This window comes from Cottoperca gobio, chromosome 15 (assembly GCF_900634415.1).
Source record: "Cottoperca gobio chromosome 15, fCotGob3.1, whole genome shotgun sequence".
In the NCBI taxonomy this organism is placed as follows: Eukaryota; Metazoa; Chordata; class Actinopteri; order Perciformes; family Bovichtidae; genus Cottoperca; species Cottoperca gobio.
Genome location: NC_041369.1, coordinates 12,349,912 through 12,369,911, shown reverse-complemented (window position 1 = coordinate 12,369,911; position 20,000 = coordinate 12,349,912). Strand labels below are relative to the sequence as shown.

The following is a 20,000-nucleotide window of genomic DNA, read 5'->3' as shown; positions in this document are numbered from 1 at the left end:
TTGGACCGCTTTCGCTCTGAGTCACACATTTGGTCTTTCTTTACATGCGAGTTTGTATAACGACGGTGCATTTCCGCAGCGTTTCTCATTTGAACCTGTTCACCGGGTTTCCAATGAGTTCCGGGCACTGCTCTTCGCCCTTCGCAATCTTGTCGCACTTGCTAAACAGATCGTAGTTAATCTTGTCAGTGAGGACGCTGTCCTTCTTATACTGCGGGTGCTTGGCAACAAATTCTCTCATCCACTTGGCCATGGTCATCAGTTCGCCTGTTTCAGATCACAAAATGTAAGAGTTAGGCTCCGAGTTGAAACTGCACGAATAGAAATCTGCTTTTGGCTCATTAAAACATTGTGTTGTGTCCTTTAATGTAACTTTACCTGAGGCACGCTTCTTGATGAGCTTCAGATAGTTCAAAATGGTGCACCTGGTGTCCACATCCACTTCCATGTTTTCCAGATAGCAGTTAAGGATGGGGATAAGCCCTTGAAATACTCCCTCCTGGTGATAAAAACAGAAGAAAACAGCAGTAATGGTTACAACCAGCTTGTACTAATGCACAGCTGTGATTTGAAATACTTAAATAAAATAATTCACGCAATGGCAACAGACTGGGAGGAACAGGAAAACCTCCCATTATTCTAACCTAAAATCAGCTACATTTCTTATGCTATTAACCTTTGCACTCTGCAACGTTTCACTATTGTATCTCTGTTTACTATGCATCAATGACATGTGTAGTCAGTTGTTTAGGTTTACCTCAGTTCAGTTTTGTTGTCCCTGCTTTTAACCTCATGTCTATTTCTGTGCAGGTACATTGAGTCACATTCCTTGTACGTGTTCACTTACTTGGCCATTCATTCTGATAAAACAGTGAATAGGCTCCTGTAACAGTTGTCTCCATGTTACCATGGGATTTTATTTAGATGCAACTGTCAGCAACAGGTACTTAGCAACAAGCAAAGGTTACTTAGCAACTGTTTGGTAACACTTCAGTGTTCTAGTTACAAAGTGGACATTCTGACTTGGAATTAGTTGTGTACTAATGTACAGTACTGTAAAGAGTGGTGAATGCAACAACGTGGATTTACTCGAGTACTGTAGCTTGAGGTTCTCACTTTGTTCAAGTCTTTTCTTTTCATGCCACTTTTTACTTCTACTCCTCTACATCTTAGAGGGAACTATTGTACTTTTTACTCCATGCATCTGACCGCTTTAGTTACTTTAGAAACAGACGCTTATAAATTATGATGTTTTGTAATAAATAAACTATCCAACATTTTATTCAGGAACGCCTACGGCTGAAACGAGCTATTTTTCTAAATTAATTAGTTAACTGGCAGAAAATTGGAAACTATATTAAAACTCTTTTAGTGATTTTTCATGTTAAAACGTATCATGGTTCCAGCTTCATAAATATTAAGAGTACTGCTTTTACTTTAATTATTTCATTAAATAATTATTCACTAAAATCAGTTGGAATTGATGTTTGAAAGTCATAATAATCTATTAATATAATATATATTAGTACAACAGTCACAGGGGACATTTTTTCTGCATTAAGCACTTTCACTTAATATTTGTACAGTGTCGTATTCCGTCCTACAGTCGTTGAGATATTGTCATCAAGTGTTAGATAATAATTACCTTTCCATTGATGATGGTGTCGATGCTCATCAGCGTGCACTCCTCATTAGCACCGTCAGTCTCCAAGCCGTTCTCAGCCGTGGCTGTGCCATCGAGGCCCGGGTTGCAGCCTAACGGTGGACAAGACAAATGGAAGATCTAGTTCTATCTGTGTTACCTTTACATTTGTGAAAGAATTGCATGTGTCCACGGTGAACGAACCTTCAAGCATCGACCTAAAGCCGAACGTTTAGTTTGACCCACCTTTGAAGATGTCCTTCCGGAAGTAAAACATGCCCTCCAGGACAGAGTTTCTCTTCTGTGCGACCTTCATGTTTTCATCAACCTAATGAAAGACAAGTGATGTATCAGAGCACCGTGTGCAAAGTATATCACCACACTTCACTAATTTAATTCTTAACATTTTAGAAAAGACTGGACAGTGTGGCTGCATTTACCTTTGACAGAGGGATCAGAAAGTCTAGTTTATAGGACAAGATCACTCTGGTGAGCAGGACGACAAAGACCACATACGCAGCGTTTTCAAAGTCAGTTAGCTGCACCTGAAAAATAAAAAAAAAACTCAATCTACTATGTTTTTTTTTCTGTATTTGAAAGGCCATGTCAACAAATGTAAAACACAGATTACAATTTAAAGTCTAAGCTAAGCGTTGGTTTTTACCTCCATGGGGCGGAACTCCACTCTCCAGCCGATATCGGAGTTCGGAGGTGGAGGTTTAAACCTCATCGTCTGCCAGTTGGTCGACTGGAGGTTCTGCATGAAGACGAGTTTGAATAAATACTTGTTTTTACACATGGTCACACATTTCTTCTAAGAAAGTGGAATACAGAAAAACCTCACTTCAAAGTGATCCGACTCGTTTTCGTCATCCAAGTGGATCTTCTCCTCAAAGACGGAGAGTGGATCTCGGATGAAGAGGTGTGCTATGTGTTGGGCCAGCAGCTTGTCAATGCCTACACACAGGATGCCGATAGTTCATTTCTTTACTGCACAAGCATCTCTTAAACTGGGAAGTACATATTTCTATTCAAGACATATCACTTCCTCCGCAGTACCTGCGTCGAGCAGCTGCTTGTAGATCTCCTCGTCTATCGTCAGATCAATGTCATTGTACTTCTCACCACAGCTAGACAGGTAGCTGTCAATGGAATCGTATCTTGACTTGAAGATCCTGTATTTGCTGTTATTCAAAGGCTGCAAAGAAAAAAAATTATATTTCATACATTATACTCAAAACACAAACCTAAAGCATAAACATGTTTAATGCGATATCCAAGTGGTGCTTTTGAGTTTCCTTTAACAGAATAACAAGCTCCAGTAATTCAGAGGCTGCAGGAGCCTTTTCCTACATTGTACAAAGTTGACCATTACACACACACACACACACACACACACACACACACACACACACACACACACACACACACACACACACACACACACACACACACACACACACACACACACACACACACACACACACACACACACACACACACACACACACACACACACACACACACACACACACACACACCTTTCCAAGGGTCTGGATTATAAATTCCGCCTGCTCACCTTGAGCCCGCGTTCCTCCTGTGTCCTGTCGTCCACCGAGGCAGAAATAACTCCCCAGCGACAGTCATTATCTGACACAAAGCCTCTGTAGAACGGCGCAGCTGCACTCAACGCCATCTGTAAAAGAGAGAGCACTGTTAGATGCGTTTTATAAAATGATGGGAACAAGAAACAAAGCCACACAACCTCAGATGTATTTAGATTACAGAATCACATTGTGACTGGCTGCAGAGTTATTTTTTAAATATTGGATTCAGTTAATATACAAGTAGTTATATAACAGTCCAGCTGAAGAAGAGGTCAGGTACATAATCACAGTATATGACAGGGAGCCCATGCGTTATTTATTGACTCACCACTATAGGGCAGAATGTTGCTAGTTGGTCATAAAGATATCTTGCCTCATCAATGCTACACGCTTGGAATGTCACCTGCAAAAGCATCATAAAAAAAGCGGCTGAAGTACATTAATAAATCACTTATTGGGATTGTAAAGTTGCAGTCATGCAAAACTCAAAATAGATCAGGTCACAGCATCTCATTTCCATCACGGTTTGAAAAGAAAAAGGGTTCTTATAAGGCAGCATTTACACTTCATAGTTAGTTCATTCAGTACCTGCAGGCAGCAGTTGCCCATGCCGAAGCCCATGGCGTCCATGTAGATATGATCAGGCAGAGCCGCCCTCGCTGCTTCACCATCGTCCTCAGGAAACTCTTCCACAAATGGAGATGGGGTGCACTGGTCTTTGAAGACTGAGACAACAGAAGGAATATAGACATATTTGTTTACCTCTGAATCCAATCAATGACATTTAGTCATCCTTTTTTTAAGTCAAGAATGATGTCAACATATATGGTCAACAGTTGTTAAAAATGAACAAAATAGGGGAAATCATTTTGTCTCATCCGTCTGTCCACATCTACAACCACTGATTAGGAATATTTATTATTATTATTTATTATTCATATTTAAGAAATCACAAAATAAGTCAATGTCACATTTTTTATTATATATTTTATGATAAAAACTACAATAATTAGTTTAGGTTTCTGTAAGTTACTGGAATTTTATGCAAACTTACTTGGCACATTAATCACGACTTTCTCTCCTCTTCTGTGACGTATGTTTCTGGTAAGGGTGCTAAAAAAAAGCAAACACACACGTTTAAGCAATAACTATGGTGTTACCAAGTATGCAAAGTAAAAACTAGAGCGTGATGGATACTGTTTTTCGAAGTCGATATAGATATTTGGGAGTTAAAAAGAAATCTGGAGGACGATTTGAAGCTAATGTACTTGCAAGATTCTTGCTGTTCGGAGTTGTATCCTCATGATTGTTTGCACTTATTGTAAGTCGCTTTGGACAAAATGATGAACGGTTATGTAATGACACAGAATTAATATGGCCTCTTCAATTATAAAGGTTTATTCAGTAGCCGTTATCGCTCATCATGACCAAAGGAATCAATAATCCTGCAATTTAATAGTAAACTATTTCTAAAAACACATCAGTAAGGCGAACACACAGGCTGTCAGAAAGCTAGAACCATGAAGCCTACCTGAATCTTGGGTGTCTGTTGATGGCTTCATCTGGGAAAAACAGAGACTTTGACACTCCCTTTTCAACAGGGGTCGGCCGGTGCTCTGGTTTGGTGAAACCTGGGCAACCTAACCTGAATAAAAAGGATCAAAACATACATGAACTCTTACAGGGCTACCAACGATTATTCTGCCAATTATTTGCCAAAACAAATGCGAGGAAATAAAAAAAAAAAAAAAAAAGCAAATAATCTTCATCATGTTCGAAAAACATCGATTGGAGAAGCTTAAAATCTGAATGGAATTAAACTGTTTTGTTCTTATCTCCACTAACAGTTACCAACAAGGGTTAAAACACCTGCTCCATGTAAAACAAAGCACCTTGGAAATGAGGTGATGGTGCAGAGGGTTTCATTCTGGTTGAGCACAGATGAGGCCTCTCGTCGTCTCTTCCCCATGTTGCCCTCCACAGTGTTGAACTCTGACATCGTCCCGCCGTACGGCTGCCCTGGAGTTCCTTCGATCATGTAGCTGCCATACTCTGGTCTCCAAAGTGTGGGGTGACTGCACAAACAGGAAAGGTGTTGTGAAAACATTCTGCTTTTATAGATCAGCAAGGAACGAGGCCATCGAGAAAAATGCCCCCGATGTCGGTATCACGATGACTTTACTGATTTAATACACTGACCGCTGTCCCTTTATCGTATGTCAGCCGCAATCTTGGCACGCCAAACAAACGCGACGTATTTGTGCTCCAGAGCGTGCTCTTTGGTGTGTGCGACAGAGGGGCAGTAATGAGGAATGCATCGGCTCTACTATTCCCACTGCCACTGGTATTTCCCCTGGGTGGAGTTGGCTACACAGATTCAGACCGACGTCATGGGCAGCGAGCAAGCATAACACTCATGAGCTTGTACAAACACATTTACACCGCCTGCCAAGAATTCCTCTTTTTAAAGAAATGCTACTACAGTTTGGACAGGCAAACCGCATTCCCAGGAAAGGCAGGAAAGAAGACTTATCCCTGACGGATGTACTCAGGCAACACATCCTCACGTCACCTCTACATTATCTGGAGCACTTTTGTAGACTTCTCTTACTTATGCTAAAGATAGACAAATGTTTATCTCGTTATACTTTTCTTCGAAAATACTTAAATCCACAAACAATCCAAGCTTAAAAGGGGACATTATCAGAACAACTTTGAGTTTAAGTTCAAGTGCAGTGTTATTTTTAGGTCTTTACACCCTCAGATCCTTCTATCTGCAAAATGTTTCTTGATCAGAGAGGATTTCAAAAAAGGCACACACACCTGCCGATATAAAATTCCTGCAGTTCACAGTGCGACGATTCAGGGACTTTATGTTCATGTTATGTACAAGATATAACTATGTTGGGAAACAAATCAAAGGGAGTGATAGGGACTGGGAGAGTGGACGGTTACAGCTCAGTGAACTTTAAGGAGCCCGAGAGGATCTGTCACAGGTGAAGGTGTATCCAGGTGTGCAAAACTGGAGGGATTTTATTTAAAAAGGGCTTTGTGCATGTGCATGTTAGACTTAATCACCACATGTCATATGAATGATGAATAGCGATGACTTCATGTGGAGGTCAAAGTTGGAGTTAGCCACTAAAATAAAAAACAGTGCCGAAGGTAAATGAAGCAATGGACCGAGTGCTCCACAACAAAAATCCCTAAAATCAATACAGATTATACAGCAGCCAAAGCGTGATAGCTTTGCTTATTAGTGCAATAATTATGTTGTTTTAGTCATAACAAAAGAATACCTGTGTGCGAGGTGATCAATGACGATTTATCTCCGTACAGTCGTGACTCGAATGCACAACAGAAGGCCTAGGGTTAGTTCCAGTTACATTTAAATCCTTATCGTCTAGTCAACATCTCTCTGTGATCCAAACAAAACATCCAACCAACAGCAGCACTGCCACGACTCCTGGCATTTGAGGTGTGGCGTTTACTCAAATGTCATTAAGATTAAAGAATTGAAGTGTAGCTATTTCGGAGTTTAACAATCTATTCCTCACGTATTTGGAGTAAGGAAACAAAGCGGAGGCCATAAGCCAAATAAAAACAAAATACAAGGTAATTATGTTGTTTAAAACTACACGGTATATAAAAAAGACATCTAGATCTTTTAATCTGTAAAAGCATTCAGCTGAATGTATTCGGTGACGTGCTTACTTACTTGGGGTCTATCTTTTCACCCTGGTCTTGAAGAGTTTCCAAAACATCTTTGCCGTTCAGGACGAGTCGAACCTTTTCATCCTTGTCATCCAGTTCCACCAACATGTACTCAACCTAAAAGTGAATCATTAAAACAAATAGGAAACATTATCAGTCAAATAGTTAATCTCTGCATTACAGCAATGCCTTATTCATTCAAAACATTCTTCTCACTTCTAAACCAGGTTTTCAATCCACGCTAGACAACAGCACAAAGCAGACGTGTTTAAGATCAGACCGGGACGCCATCACATCAACTCCAATTCATCAGTTATGTTTCCTTGACTTTGACTCTGCTATGCTGTAATCCCCTGTCTGAAAGAGGGATTAATCTATAACAACAGCATTCCACATTGCTCAGAATCAAAAACTTTGTTTAAACCTGGAGCAAGTTTTGTGGACTGGGTGGCGGGCAAAAAAAACAAAAAAAACAAAACAAACTAGTGTGAAGTTCTGAATTAAGGACAAAAGTCACAGCTGCACCTACAAACTGTATGTTAATATGATATAGTATAGCAGGCTTTAGGTTGAGGGAGTTTTCCTGAATTAGCAGTAGTACAGTTAGGTTATTAGCAATATTAGGCAGTTACTAGGAGTCTAAATTATTGTTATACACAAATGTAACATTTATAAGCACCTGTTTCACATATATTTGACCTATGCAACCAGTAACAAAAACTAATACCGTGTCAGTTAACTTACATAAAACACATTATGAACGGTTTATGACACTCATTTATGTGCATGCAAATACTCGAAAGTTGCAGGTTCATTGTAGTTAAATGTTGTTGTCTTCCTGCAGTGACAGTAAAAAAAAACGTATATACACTATACTATACTATATCAATAAAAGGCCACTATTGCATCATGCACAATCGTGACAGACAGATCAAAAGGCATTAACAGAACCATCTTCGCATAATTAAAAGTAAAAAGCTAGTTCCTTACCTCATCGCCCCATTTCAACACATCTTTCTGACGCTCCTTCAGCTTGTTGTAGATGTTGAGGAACTGAATGATGCCGTGCTTTCGGATGTGGTCAGCATACTTCTTGGTTTCGTCCCAGTTCAGTGGCGACCCCTGTGACAGTAACCCCATCGCACAGACAGGCTGGAGGTGTGAACTGACGGCTGCTGGTGTGTCTTATATGAACTTGCACGCCGAGCGTTAGCTAACTAGCTAGTGTATGCACCTGGCGCGAGGCTAGCATGAAGTTTCGGTCCAAACAAACGGCAGAGCCCGGGTCCTTAAGGTGCTGTCAGAGAGCTCAGAGGCGGAAGCAGAGGCTCGTGGTGCTGTTAGGCGGCGTGCCCTGTCGGTAACCTTAACGGGGCATCCAGAAGAAAGAGGCCCCTGCTCATCACTTGCTAATGTCTGGTTAGTTTGGTAAAGCACGCCCGAGAGTTGATGTGTCTGCTCCCCCGAGTTATTCAGCGCCTGCTAGCCTTGGCTCGGTTACCGACCACGTTCTGGGCCCGTTGCAGCTGTGATGGCGTGACAGCGAGGTGACCCGGCAGTTAGGTCGTTGTTTCCAAACGAGTCTGCTTCTCTCAGTCGGGCTGTCTGTGTTGTGCATATGTACCATTATGTACGCCCTCACACACGTGATTGCGTCAGGCGGGGCAGAGTGACGCCACGGTGACTCAGCATTCTTTGGACATTCGGCTCCTCCCACTCACCTGTCAATCAGAGCAGGTAGAAATGCTGCGTTCACGAACTTCCGGAAATAACGTTCTACTGATAGCAAGATACACGTAATCTATTTGCATATTTATGTGATAAACAGAGTAGTAATATTTTTCTTCTTCTATTTCCCCCCAAAACCAAGGCTGGACAGTTTACTGAAATCACTACTTTTACTATTTTGTTTAGGTTGTTTTGATGATGAATGCATGTAAAGGAAATGCATGTTATAAGTCTCATTATCTTATTAGCTGAATTCCATATTCATACCAGCAAATTTGCTAGATAGAAACGCAACCTTACTGTCTTCATATCCTACATAAAATCATACCTGGACACACTCAAAGTTAATCAGATCCGCCTCCAACTTGGTCAGTGAAATTTAAAGACGTGCAGGATGATACATTGTGATGCTACTTAGTTTTGATACACGCTTTGACCATAACGTGGTGTTCTTCGCCATGAAACAGGAAGTTGTTGTAACTTTACTGTACATTGCGAGATCTGCTCAAAACTCAAAACACAGTGTCCACTGGTCGTCACAAGGCCGTGGCTGGCACACACGTCGACTAGCACATGGAGTCCTTTCATTGCTTTTTGCAGCTTTAATTTATTTTGTGTTTTTGTTTTCTTTTAGCAAGTTGATTTCTTGTCACTGGCTTTTTCTGAACGACTAAATTAAAAACAATGCTCATTAGAATAAGACACCACAAAAACAGTTGTCTCCAACAACAACAGCAAAACTGTATACTGTGGTAGTACCAGTTTAAAAGAAAAAGAGTGATGTAATAATGACACAGCACCTTCAACATTTTTTTAGAGGGTGTGTGTCTTTGTACATGCATAGCTGAATGTAATAGATTATAGGTCATTGAACTACACTGGCATCTCCCCTAAATAAGAATGTGGTTTAACTCTCAACGCACTTACTTTTCTTTGATTTTTCTGTCTTCCATTAGACTCTTTAGGATTAATGGACTTGACAAGAATACATCAAAAATGTATTATCCATAATGTAATAGCACTTTTTCTCATTTGGCCCATGTATGCCTGAAGCTCTATTTCCTCGCTGTCACAGTGTAAGTATGTTTATAGTGTAAATTAGCTCAAATGTTTGTGTTTTTTTTTTTTACTATGTTTAACTAGAGGCAGACTTAAAAGTTACAAATGTCATAGGATTACTCACTCAATGCCAGTGAACCCTACTTTATTCAGATTTTAGAATTTGGTGTACAAAGACATGCTATTTTCTTGTATTAATGTAAATACTATGCGTACATGTGTAAAAGTAAATACAGAAATATATGATTAGAGAGTCTTGGTTGGTAATATACAGTGTGTGTATACCCTTTGACACCACTGATGTAGGATTAAAGACTTTTCTTTTGAAAAGAATTGCTGATGTCATGGTGTAATCTCTAAATGGCCTCGTCACACACAAATCTAGTGAAGCTAAATCCTTGTATTGCTGATTTCAATATTAACTATATGCTACCTTGGCCTGTTAGGCAATTTCCCAAATATGTCTAAGAAACCACTAAAAAGGGCAACTAGATAAAGATTGAAATTAAAAAGAGCAACATTATCCTGTGTACAGGTAGATTTTGTTGATTTATGGTGCTCAAAAACAACTGGACCTGTTTTTTTAAAAGACTCACATAAAATCCAATTTAATTTAGTGGAAATAGAAATGAAAATAATTTTAAATAAATGACCATGGCTCAGAGTAGCTTACACTTCATTTCTTTAATTTAAAAACAAACAAAAAAATGAAAATACATGAGCAGTCAGGGAATTCATGACTTCCAGGAAAGCTCAGGCTGACAACGTCGTTCCCAACTTCTATTTTTCTTTTTCTTTTTTACAAAATAGTTCGTTGTGGTCTGTTCCTTGTGCGGTGCGAGGTGTCGTATGCTGTACAGTCTGTAAAGCCCACTGAGACAAATGTGTAATTTGTGATATTGGGCTATATAAATAAATTTGATTTGATTTTGATTTGCTGTCACATCTTAACCCACTCAACCCTCGTCAGTCCAACATTTTCCCAACAACCTCTGAGTACTGTACATGAGACACATGTAGAGAAACTGCAGCCTTACTGTGTAGTGTGTTGAAAAACTCATCACAAGCACCTACTCCTGGTAGGTGATGCCAACATTTATTCCAGCTCCAGCCCATTATTCTGTTTAAGTATCTGAGAATCACAGTAACTTTTATAGTTGTCATAAACAGGACTGTCACAAAATCCTGCAAACATTAATGACGGTGTTGCAAACAAACAACACAATATTAATAATGTTATGGCACTGTAAAAAAAGACAATCATGTTAAAGATTAATCTCAAAAACAGCAGTGATTTTGCATTTTTATAACTTTCATTTGAGTTTTAAATAACATTATATTTGCTATAGAAAAAAAGTCTAATGAGCTGAATTGGCCCCAAAGGTACATTTCTGTCTGAAAACTGATCAAATTGGTTATTCCTATGTCCAGTTTGTCTCTATCATGAACATTATCTGACCATAATGATGCCAATTACACAAATTAATCAACTCTAAATACTGAAAATAGAATTCAAAACTTCACTTTGCATCTAATTAATGGGTTTAAAAAAAAAATCTTATAAGATTACAAATTTATAACCCTTGCATTTTATTAATTTTTGCTCATCTGAAGAAAGTTGACCATTTAGACATTTAAAAACCATCTTAACCTCAAAAAAGGGACTACTGGTAGAGTTTAGAACCAAGAGTAATGCAACAGAAACGATTGAGATATTCAGACATGTAAACTACATTGTTCATCTAAACCTTTATATACTGACTGGTGCAGAAGATACTGAACTGGCTCTGGACTCTCGTGATTTCCGTGTGGGTATGGTGACGACACAGCATGAAATGCCAACTGTAGCTTCCGGCAATTCATCGTCCTCAGTCCAATCATTGAGGTCAGGGTTGTAAACCTGAATGCATTTCTTGTACTTCTTCTCACCCTCGTTCCAGCCTCCGAGGAGATACACCTTGTTGTTCAAAATGGAAATACCAGCCGTGCTCACTCCTGTGTGAAGAGGCGTGCAGTAGCTCCACTGCCCGCTGTGAGCGTTGTAAGACTCGACGGCGAGGACATCCACCCTCTCCCCACGACCTCCCAACTGACTGCCACCGATGACGTAGGCTCGGTCTCCCACGGTGGCAGCGCAGTGCCAGCCTCGAGGTGTGCTCAGACTGCTCTTATCCTGCCAGCTGTCAGTGGAGGGGTCGTATGAGCACACGGCCCTGGAGTAGGCGTTGTTGATGTAACCTCCAGATACAAGGATTTTACCATTGATGAGGGAGCTGCCGTGACAGCAGCGGGGCACCTCCATGGGAGCTTTCATCTGCCACTGGTTGGAGGAGGGCACATAGCACTCCACCGAGGCCTGAACGCCATCACCATTTCGCCCTCCGATGGCAAAGAGCAGGCCGTTGAAGATATTGAGGCTGAAGTGCGTGCGCCTCTGGATCATGTTACTCATGTGAATCCAAGTGTTAAAGCGGGGGTCATATCTAAAGATAGTGAGAGGGATTTACAGTTATTTTCTCACCCAACACAAACTAACATGAGAAAGTTAAAAGGAAAATGTCTCAATTAGTTCTTACCTGCAGAAGTTGCTGACAGCATGTTTAGCCTGGTTCCTTGCATCGTTCTGGTCCTCGCCACCTGCCACATACAGGAAGCCATCCATGACTGCCACGCACTGATTGAAGCTCTTCGCTGGCATTTCTGTCAACTTATTCCACACGTTATCTGCATCTCTGTAGAGAACGTCTTTGCTGAGAGATTTCTCTGTCAAGGCAGGGCGTCCGCCAACTGTGAAAATCACCTTGAGGCCACCGCGCAACTTTGTTCTGCGTGACTGGAGGATGTTCTGTTGGTATGGAAGCAGATGGTAATTCATGGCATCAACAAGGAGACGGTGGCACTCGGGGTCTTGCATCATTCTGGGAGCACTCTGGACATGATTCACAAGGTCTTGGGCAGAGATGGTGCCGAAGCGGATAAGAGTTAGGAGATCCGCCGCGTACTTCAACCTCTTCTCGTCAAAGTCCAACCACCTCATTGCGATCTGGAAGGCCGTGATCTCGGAGGGAAGCCGCAGGGAATCATCCGAGAGGAAGTCACTGATCTGCTCGAAGGGGAGTTTCAGGAACTGCTCCATCTCAGAGAACTCGATGAAGTTTTCCCGCATGAACTTCTGAGCAGCCTCCTTGGTTTCTTTGAGGTCGTAGGCATCAGCGATGTTACCCACATACATGCAGTTCTCCACGCTGAGCTCCTGCATGAGGAAATCACTGCACATCTTCACTAAGGTGCCGATCTGCAGCAGCATGGCGGCGGCGATAGTGCTACCGATGCTGTACAGCGACAGGGTCAGCTTTCCAGAGTATGCATATGTGATCGCTGTGGCGAGGCCGACTGGTGAGAGGTCGTTCAGATCGATCTTCTGGAGGGCCGAATCCTTCTTCAAGATGTTTCGAATGTACTCGCTGCAGGAGGCCATGACAACCTTGTGGACATCAAATGACTTTGACTTGGTGGAGACTGAAAGATCACAGAGGAAGCTGTCCTGCCTCATGCTGCTCAAACCCTCCAGCAGGTTTGGGGCATACACAGAATCAGTAACTTCAGTTGAAATGCAGTTGAAGCCGTTTCCTCCTTCCAGCAGAGTGTTTAGCCCGTTGATCTTGTTGATGGGGCTGTCCTCGACCATTATGGTCATCTCATTTATGTCTCCTTTACTCTTTTTGGTCGCCTTGTTCTTTTTTGGTGCCATGGCTGTAGCAGCAGAACACAGCCCAGAGCTTCTGAAAGTATACAAAAAAAAAAACATGTCAGAAAAGGGCAAGATGCACAGAAATCATGAAAAGATAAAACTGCTATAAACAAAAGCAACATGTGACAGATATGAATTAGGCTGGCAAAGAATTGGCCTAGATTTGATCTGGAGTGCTCATCAAAATATTTGTGACGTAGCGGAAAATAGAAGGATTTAATGGTGCGCCATATTCACAAGATTGAACTACATTAAAATATGTTGAAACTTAAGTTTTAAATTATTTCATCCTATCTGAGGTCTTGTGGTCCTTGTGTCATGACAATGTATTGTTTTCATTACCTAAAACTAAGCAACAATGCCAAATTACATTTAACTTGTTGCTTTTATCCAAGCAGAAAGGTTTTCTTACATTTTGGCGTTAGTTGAATTTATTTCAACACTACGAGACACTGACACCTTTGAAAGCATGCGTGCTACCAGGTGATGCTGGAGTGAGGGTGGGTCAACATGCCCCTCTTTGCATCTGTCACAGTTTATCAGCAGTATGTCCAGGAATAGCAACGCTGGACGGCTCACCCATGACGTTCCTTTTATAGACTTTGAGATACGAGCACCAGGCCTCATGTCCTCTGACTGTTTAAATTCAAATTGGGCAAATATTATTTTTTTGTCTCTTTTCTTTTCTTTATTTAATTCATCTTGTATATGCTTGTCCTGAATAAGTTTGCAATGAAAACAATCTACAAGTCAAAAAAGTTTAATAAAAAGCCACTCCTCACATTATTCACCAACAACCCTAGAAAGCCTGAAGTGTACCGTCACCATGGCTGTGTGTAAAAACACATTTTACAAAAAGCTCAACAACTTGAGGACATGTGTCTGCCTTTTGAATCCCAAGTAAGTGACAAAAGAGCAGTTTCCATTCTAAAACGATTGATACTAAAACACTGAAGCATTATCTGCATCACATTGCCTTTTCGTTGTTAAAATGGCAAACGATTAAGCACGGGAAAGCTCCACTTACCTGAGAAATGATGTTGAGGCTGGTGAAGAAGGAAGTTGTGCCTCCACTTACTGGAGCAGGAGCGAGAGAGCAGCAGTCACCCCAGTTGAAAGAGACATACAGTTAACTCCTCCTCTAGGAGAGTGAGTGCCAATCAAGTATTGTGCAATGCATGTGGCAAAAGTAAAAGGACCTGAGATCACCCCTCCATCATGGGCCTCACAATAGATAATTGTTTTTATCTTACGATACACTGGTAAAACCTACAAATAAATGTAAAAATGACCTTGATTTATTGTTGGATGTAATCTTTAAGGCAATACAATTCTGTTTTAAGGATGAGAAATCTCTTTTATATCAGCCCAATATGTCCATTCAAAGGGCCAATAGTTCCCAAAGTGGGACCTGCAGGCAGGTAGGCCTACCCAGAAGGCTTGGGGGATATTTCAGAAAGTTTACTTCCTTTAATACTGTAATTGTGTTCTCTATAGCAACAATATATTCATGTCTTTTGTCATATATTTGTATACACTTTCTTAATTGTTTGACCCTTTCTAAACTATACACCCCATATCAGTTCAGTCATCGGCTCCGCCCATTATAACAGTGTCATCAATGGGCGCGCGCTGCCCGGTGTGAGAAGACTGTTGCACGTGAATCACCGTGATGGCCAGCAGCTTTGATGTGGTGAAGAAAGTTGTGCGGTTCAAACTTCAGCTGACAGACACAGCAGAGTCTGCTACGGTAGTTAATGTTTATTCATTTCTTGTGCACAATAAGCAGAGCTGAGAGGAATAGTTCTTGTATCCCGTTAATGTGTGGAAACCGGCTGACTGAGAGCTGTCTCCGTCAGTGACATGTGCGCTGCTGCCACACAGCATTTTAAGCACTTCACTGAGGGGGTCAGGCTGTTTTAAATGGGAGGCGCCTTGATGCTATATTTGACAACTCCTCCAGTTGTTCCAACTTATGGCTGCTGTCCATCATCAGTGGCGGTCGGGCGCTCTGCAGGCTGTTTGAGTCAGTTTTACGCATAGATTAACCTTTAAATTGGCCAATGTTTGAATTCGACCTAAAATCAAATGCATGAATCAAATTAAAATGTAAGAGCACAACCTGAGAACGATCCAGTTATATAGGGAGACTATTTAACCTCCAGCAGCGTTATCCATTTATAGTTCACAGTAAATGGAGCAGCCTACGAGGGTGTGTGTTTCCCATACATAGCTCCTGCTCTGAATGCACACTCAGCAACTGTGGTGATCCAAAACTAGGACTACCATATTTGGCATCACAGGGTTTCCTCAATTTTGTGTCGTTAAAATTAATTTAAAAAACCCATCTTCAAGCACAACAACATGAATGTGTTTATTAATCTCTTTCCAGGTTGTAAAGATTTTGCAGAAACTCAAGGATCTGGATATCACATTGGACATTCTTTCTGTGAGTTGCAACGCTAGTATTTTGTGTTTATATATGAATTTTGGCTAACCTTCGTTAACTGCGCTGACTCTGTCTGCAAATATATTAGGAAACTGGAATTGGCAAAACCGTTAACTCCTTGCGTAGACATGGGCAGGCTGGAGAATTGGCCAAGTCGCTAGTTAGGGGTTGGAAAAGATTGGTCCCCAAAGAATCCACAAGGTGATGTATATTTTACATTTTAGTTTTATTTAACAGTTTACTGTAATTTTCACGTGTTTTACATCTTATTCTTGAGTTTTTGCTTGATGCAGCTTCACAGAAGATGGGATATGCAAGAGTCTGTATGTTAAAGACGAACTAGATGGCCAAAACTGTCCAAACAATGCAAGTTTGACAATGGAGGATTCAAACAAAAATAGCTTAACATCGCACAGTACGAGTCAGAATTCTTCAGATGAGGCCCTCTTCAAAACAAGGAGTAGGAAAGCTGATTCAGAGAAACAATGTGAAGAACAGAAAAGACACAAGGACCAGAAAAAAAATCAAGAAAGCCAGGATCTCTCTCAGAATGGTGTCTTGAAAAAGAACATTAAAATCCAAAAGGATCAAATGGACAACTCTGTCTCCAAGAAGAGGAAAAATGATAAGAGCAGCATAAAACCAGGAGATACTGATGCTTTTCTTGGAAACAAAAATTCAGAGGACACTCATCAGAAATCCAGCTCAGAAAAAAAATCAAATAAGAAACAAAAAGAATCATCAAAACAAGGCAAAGAATCGTTTTCATTTAAATCCTGTGAGAAGAAATCAAATACGTTAAAGATGGCCAGTGTCAAAGATGACAGATCTTTAGAAATACCGAGGAGCTCAGAGGCCCAAAACAAAAAAAGGAAAAAAACAAGTAAAGAGAAGCACGACACTCTAAAATGCAAACAAGAGTCCGAAAAAAAGGAACAATCAAAAAACAAAAAGGCCAAAATAAAGCACAAAGACGAGAAAAGTGCCTGTGAGGAGTCCTCCTTGTCTTTTGAATCCTACTTGAACTACGACGTGAATGTTTTCAAGACAAAAGACAAATCTGGAGTGAAGAAACCTCCAAAAACAAAGACTGTCGTAAAAGCAACAAAAGATCCTGAAACTAAACAGTACAGCTCACGTGTGATGTCTCTGAATGTTACTTCCCCTACACAGGTGCGTTTGACACTGATCTTATAAGTTACGCGTTTAGAGTGCAGGCTGTGGTTGATTTGACAGATGATCCTTCATATTTCAGAAGTTTAAGGACTCTGTATTGGAGCTGCTTCCAATCACCATTCCTTTACCCGATGTTCTGCGTGAATGTCAAAAACCATTCAGTGTTGATTACTTTGAGAGGAAAGGTACTGTATTTATGACATACAACTGTATTTTCAGATTGCTTATGTTGTTCTTGACGCTCCTTCTTTTGTCTTAAAGATGAGAAGGAGTCTGATTTCTGTGACTTCTCAGAGGAGTCTGCAGGCTTCACCGGTTACCGATTTAACAAAAAGATGCAGGTTTACTCTGGTGCCAAGACCGTCTTCCTCCCAGCCATGATGAGTTTGCACCAACAGTGTGTCCGCACTCTGCAGAATAACATTAACTGTGAGTAAAGCCCAAAAGTAGCTTTTTGTTTTGCTGATCCGTGTGTCAGTTTGTTGGATTTATATTTAGGTGCAGGGATCTCTCCTCAGTGCTTTATGAAACTGGCGGAGTCCCGTTTGAAATCCTCGAGCCGGTGTTGGAGCGGTGTACACCAGAGCAGCTGCTACACATTGAAGAATGCAACCCAGTAAGAATGTGAATATCAATATATTTAGCGCAGACACACGCTTAGTGGCCACTTTATAAGGTACATCTGCCTAGCACTGCATCGGACGTTTGTCGCTTATGTTACTTTTCATCCAGAGGAAAAGCCATAGGGTCATTAAATCTTAAGGGTGTGGTCCCCTGGCAGTGCGAGTGTACAAAACGTTATTGATAGATTAAGGTGTTCATCACTTTAATGTGGAGCTCACTTAATAACTGTATATACTGCTGGGTAGCTTAATCGGGGGTTAAAAAGTACAATATTTGCCTCCTAAATGTAGTGGAGTAAAGTATAAAGTAGCATAAAATAGAAATACTCAAGTAATGTACAAGTACTTCAGAATTGTACTTAAGTACAGTACTTGAGTAACTGTACTTAGTTACTTTTTAACACTGGTCTTGTGTATAGTTCAAAAGTAACGTCTTCTACTCGATTGTCATGCTTTATATGCTGAGAGGTGCCAGATTTAAAGGCTGTTAATGAGCAGGTTTACCTACAGTGGCCACTGAGTGCATGTCATAAAACTAAACTTTGTAGAGATTAGCAAAGTTATTGCAGTTATGAAGAGAATTTAGTTTGAGGAGTGCATTTGCTGTTAGCCCTGTTGTTTGTTTCCACAGATCTACATCGGAGAGACGGACCACTTATGGGGGAAACATTGTCAGAGGGACTTTAAAGACGCCAAACTTCAGGAGTATGAATCATGGAAAGAGATGTACGTCAGGCTGTCTGAGGAGAGAGAAAGAAAACTCAAAAGACTGACAAAAAGCATCGTCTCGGCACATTCTGTCAAACCCAAAGGTGTGTGCGGTTTGCTGAAAAACAAACTAATGTTGAGTTGGACAGATATGTGTGTCGATCACTTTCAAAAGTCCTAATCAGAAGAGTAGAACATGAAAAAGTGAATATTTTATTTACATTTTATACTGTTGAAAGATATAGTTTAGTCCCAACGTTCTGTTCAGTGACGCCTTTTTTCTTTTCTTAGGTCGGCAGGTGAAGATGGCATTTATTCACACTGTTGCCAAGCCACCGAGGGATGTGAGGCTTCAGCAGGAAATTCATGGAACTGCTGCTCAGCAGCCTCAGCTCAGGTGCAGGTGGGGTTCAGCATCCTAAATATAGAGAAATATATACACAGGTTTGGTGATTTAACTTGTGCTTTCTTTATGAATTTGTACAGGTATATTTATTTCATCTATGTTGTTTTCCTCATTTAAAAAAAAATCATAAACAAACCACATTTTCTAAGAGCCAGGGTGGGGCATTGTTTTTGTCAAAATGAGAACAACTGGTAAGCATCAGGCTCGCTCTCCTCCTCTTCCACATATAAGCCCTAAACTACAAAGTGATCACTCAACAACAACTGCAGCTTAGTAGGGTCATAACCTGTCTGAGACTCGGGCGATAAAAGCGGGTGAAATGCTTTTTGGGTGAGCTTAGGCAAACAGGAATTGGAGCAATGTGCTGGCTAAACTTATTCTGGTTAGAGACGGCCTTGGTTCCTTTTGTTGTCACAACATAGGATATCATGTTCACTAGCGGTAGGAATGGAGACTTGCTTTGTAATTTTTCCTGCATTGGTTTTGTTTTGTAATTTTTCGTGCATTGATTTTGTTTTGTAATTTATATTCTGTTGATTGATTTATGCGTTGTACTGTTGTTTTTTCAATGATCAGCGTCAAGGTTCAGGACAACAGGCCGAGGCCGAGTTGTATTGAGCCCAGCAGGTCCAGCAGCAGTTCAGGGTCAAGCAATACACAAGACCCTCGCAAAAAAACAAGTGAGCAGACAAAGTACAGAGTATTGCAATGTTTTTACGTTTGATACAACTTTCCACACTGGTTCAGATATGTATCCTGTTTTTAATTTTTTAATTTGTTCTGATTTGTTTTTCCCCCTTTTATTTTATATCTAGTCATTTTCTTCAAAGGTCAGAATGAAAGCTATAGATCTAATTTATGTCATCCTGATGATTGACATTTTATTTAATCTATTTTCCCCCCTGTTGTTCACACAGGAGTTGCTCCAATGATGGCGAAGTCCTTAAAGGCATTTAAGAAACAGCTGGGACGCAGATAAATGCTCTTATATGATCTTGATATTTACAGTGTGTGGATGTGGGGACGATAGAAGGCCTGTGTTCACCTTTAGATTACTCTGTGTTGTTTGTCTACATATACAGGCATTTTCCGTGTTTTGTCTCTGTGTGAATTGTCTTCACTATTAAAGGAACAATG

General features: G+C 40.7%; 3 protein-coding genes across 7 annotated transcripts in view; 1 reads left to right on the top strand and 2 right to left on the bottom strand.

The window, feature by feature from the left end:
* gclc (glutamate-cysteine ligase, catalytic subunit) overlaps positions 1-8,599 on the bottom strand; it is a 9,076-nt gene extending 477 nt beyond the window's left edge. The window contains exons 1-17 of one of the 2 annotated variants that reach the window (XM_029449700.1): positions 7,954-8,090; positions 7,180-7,320; positions 6,968-7,080; positions 5,142-5,324; positions 4,781-4,894; positions 4,304-4,362; positions 3,838-3,974; positions 3,578-3,652; positions 3,222-3,338; positions 2,702-2,840; positions 2,487-2,599; positions 2,307-2,399; positions 2,083-2,187; positions 1,889-1,970; positions 1,646-1,755; positions 379-499; positions 1-267 (exon numbers count right to left, since the gene is read on the bottom strand). The exon at positions 1-267 is cut by the window's left edge and continues 477 nt beyond it. In XM_029449700.1, coding sequence (XP_029305560.1) covers positions 86-267; positions 379-499; positions 1,646-1,755; positions 1,889-1,970; positions 2,083-2,187; positions 2,307-2,399; positions 2,487-2,599; positions 2,702-2,840; positions 3,222-3,338; positions 3,578-3,652; positions 3,838-3,974; positions 4,304-4,362; positions 4,781-4,894; positions 5,142-5,324; positions 6,968-7,071 — 1,734 coding nt within the window. In that variant the 5' untranslated portion in view covers positions 7,072-7,080; positions 7,180-7,320; positions 7,954-8,090 and the 3' untranslated portion in view covers positions 1-85. Of the gene's footprint in view, positions 268-378; positions 500-1,645; positions 1,756-1,888; positions 1,971-2,082; positions 2,188-2,306; positions 2,400-2,486; positions 2,600-2,701; positions 2,841-3,221; positions 3,339-3,577; positions 3,653-3,837; positions 3,975-4,303; positions 4,363-4,780; positions 4,895-5,141; positions 5,325-6,967; positions 7,081-7,179; positions 7,321-7,953 lie in introns of both variants that reach the window. The other variant, XM_029449699.1, reaches the window with a different exon arrangement.
* Positions 8,600-10,415: 1,816 nt separating this feature from the next.
* On the bottom strand, positions 10,416-14,635 carry klhl31 (kelch-like family member 31). The gene is made up of 3 exons (XM_029449698.1): positions 14,529-14,635; positions 12,327-13,532; positions 10,416-12,233 (listed from the first exon to the last, which is right to left on the bottom strand). Exons 2-3 carry the CDS (start codon positions 13,499-13,501, stop codon positions 11,501-11,503), a joined length of 1,908 nt encoding a protein of 635 aa, XP_029305558.1. The 5' UTR covers positions 13,502-13,532; positions 14,529-14,635; the 3' UTR covers positions 10,416-11,500.
* Positions 14,636-15,101: 466 nt separating this feature from the next.
* The window catches only part of eloal (elongin A, like), a 4,910-nt gene continuing 11 nt past the window's right edge, over positions 15,102-20,000 (top strand). The window contains exons 1-12 of one of the 4 annotated variants that reach the window (XM_029449693.1): positions 15,102-15,251; positions 15,894-15,950; positions 16,039-16,151; positions 16,244-17,123; positions 17,206-17,311; positions 17,388-17,555; positions 17,645-17,742; positions 18,381-18,561; positions 18,749-18,854; positions 19,440-19,543; positions 19,679-19,693; positions 19,781-20,000. The exon at positions 19,781-20,000 is cut by the window's right edge and continues 11 nt beyond it. In XM_029449693.1, the coding sequence (XP_029305553.1) occupies positions 15,174-15,251; positions 15,894-15,950; positions 16,039-16,151; positions 16,244-17,123; positions 17,206-17,311; positions 17,388-17,555; positions 17,645-17,742; positions 18,381-18,561; positions 18,749-18,854; positions 19,440-19,543; positions 19,679-19,693; positions 19,781-19,842 (1,968 nt within the window). In that variant the 5' untranslated portion in view covers positions 15,102-15,173 and the 3' untranslated portion in view covers positions 19,843-20,000. Of the gene's footprint in view, positions 15,252-15,893; positions 15,951-16,038; positions 16,152-16,243; positions 17,124-17,205; positions 17,312-17,387; positions 17,556-17,644; positions 17,743-18,380; positions 18,562-18,748; positions 18,861-19,439; positions 19,544-19,678; positions 19,694-19,780 lie in introns of all 4 variants that reach the window. The other 3 variants (XM_029449692.1, XM_029449695.1, XM_029449694.1) reach the window with 3 other exon arrangements.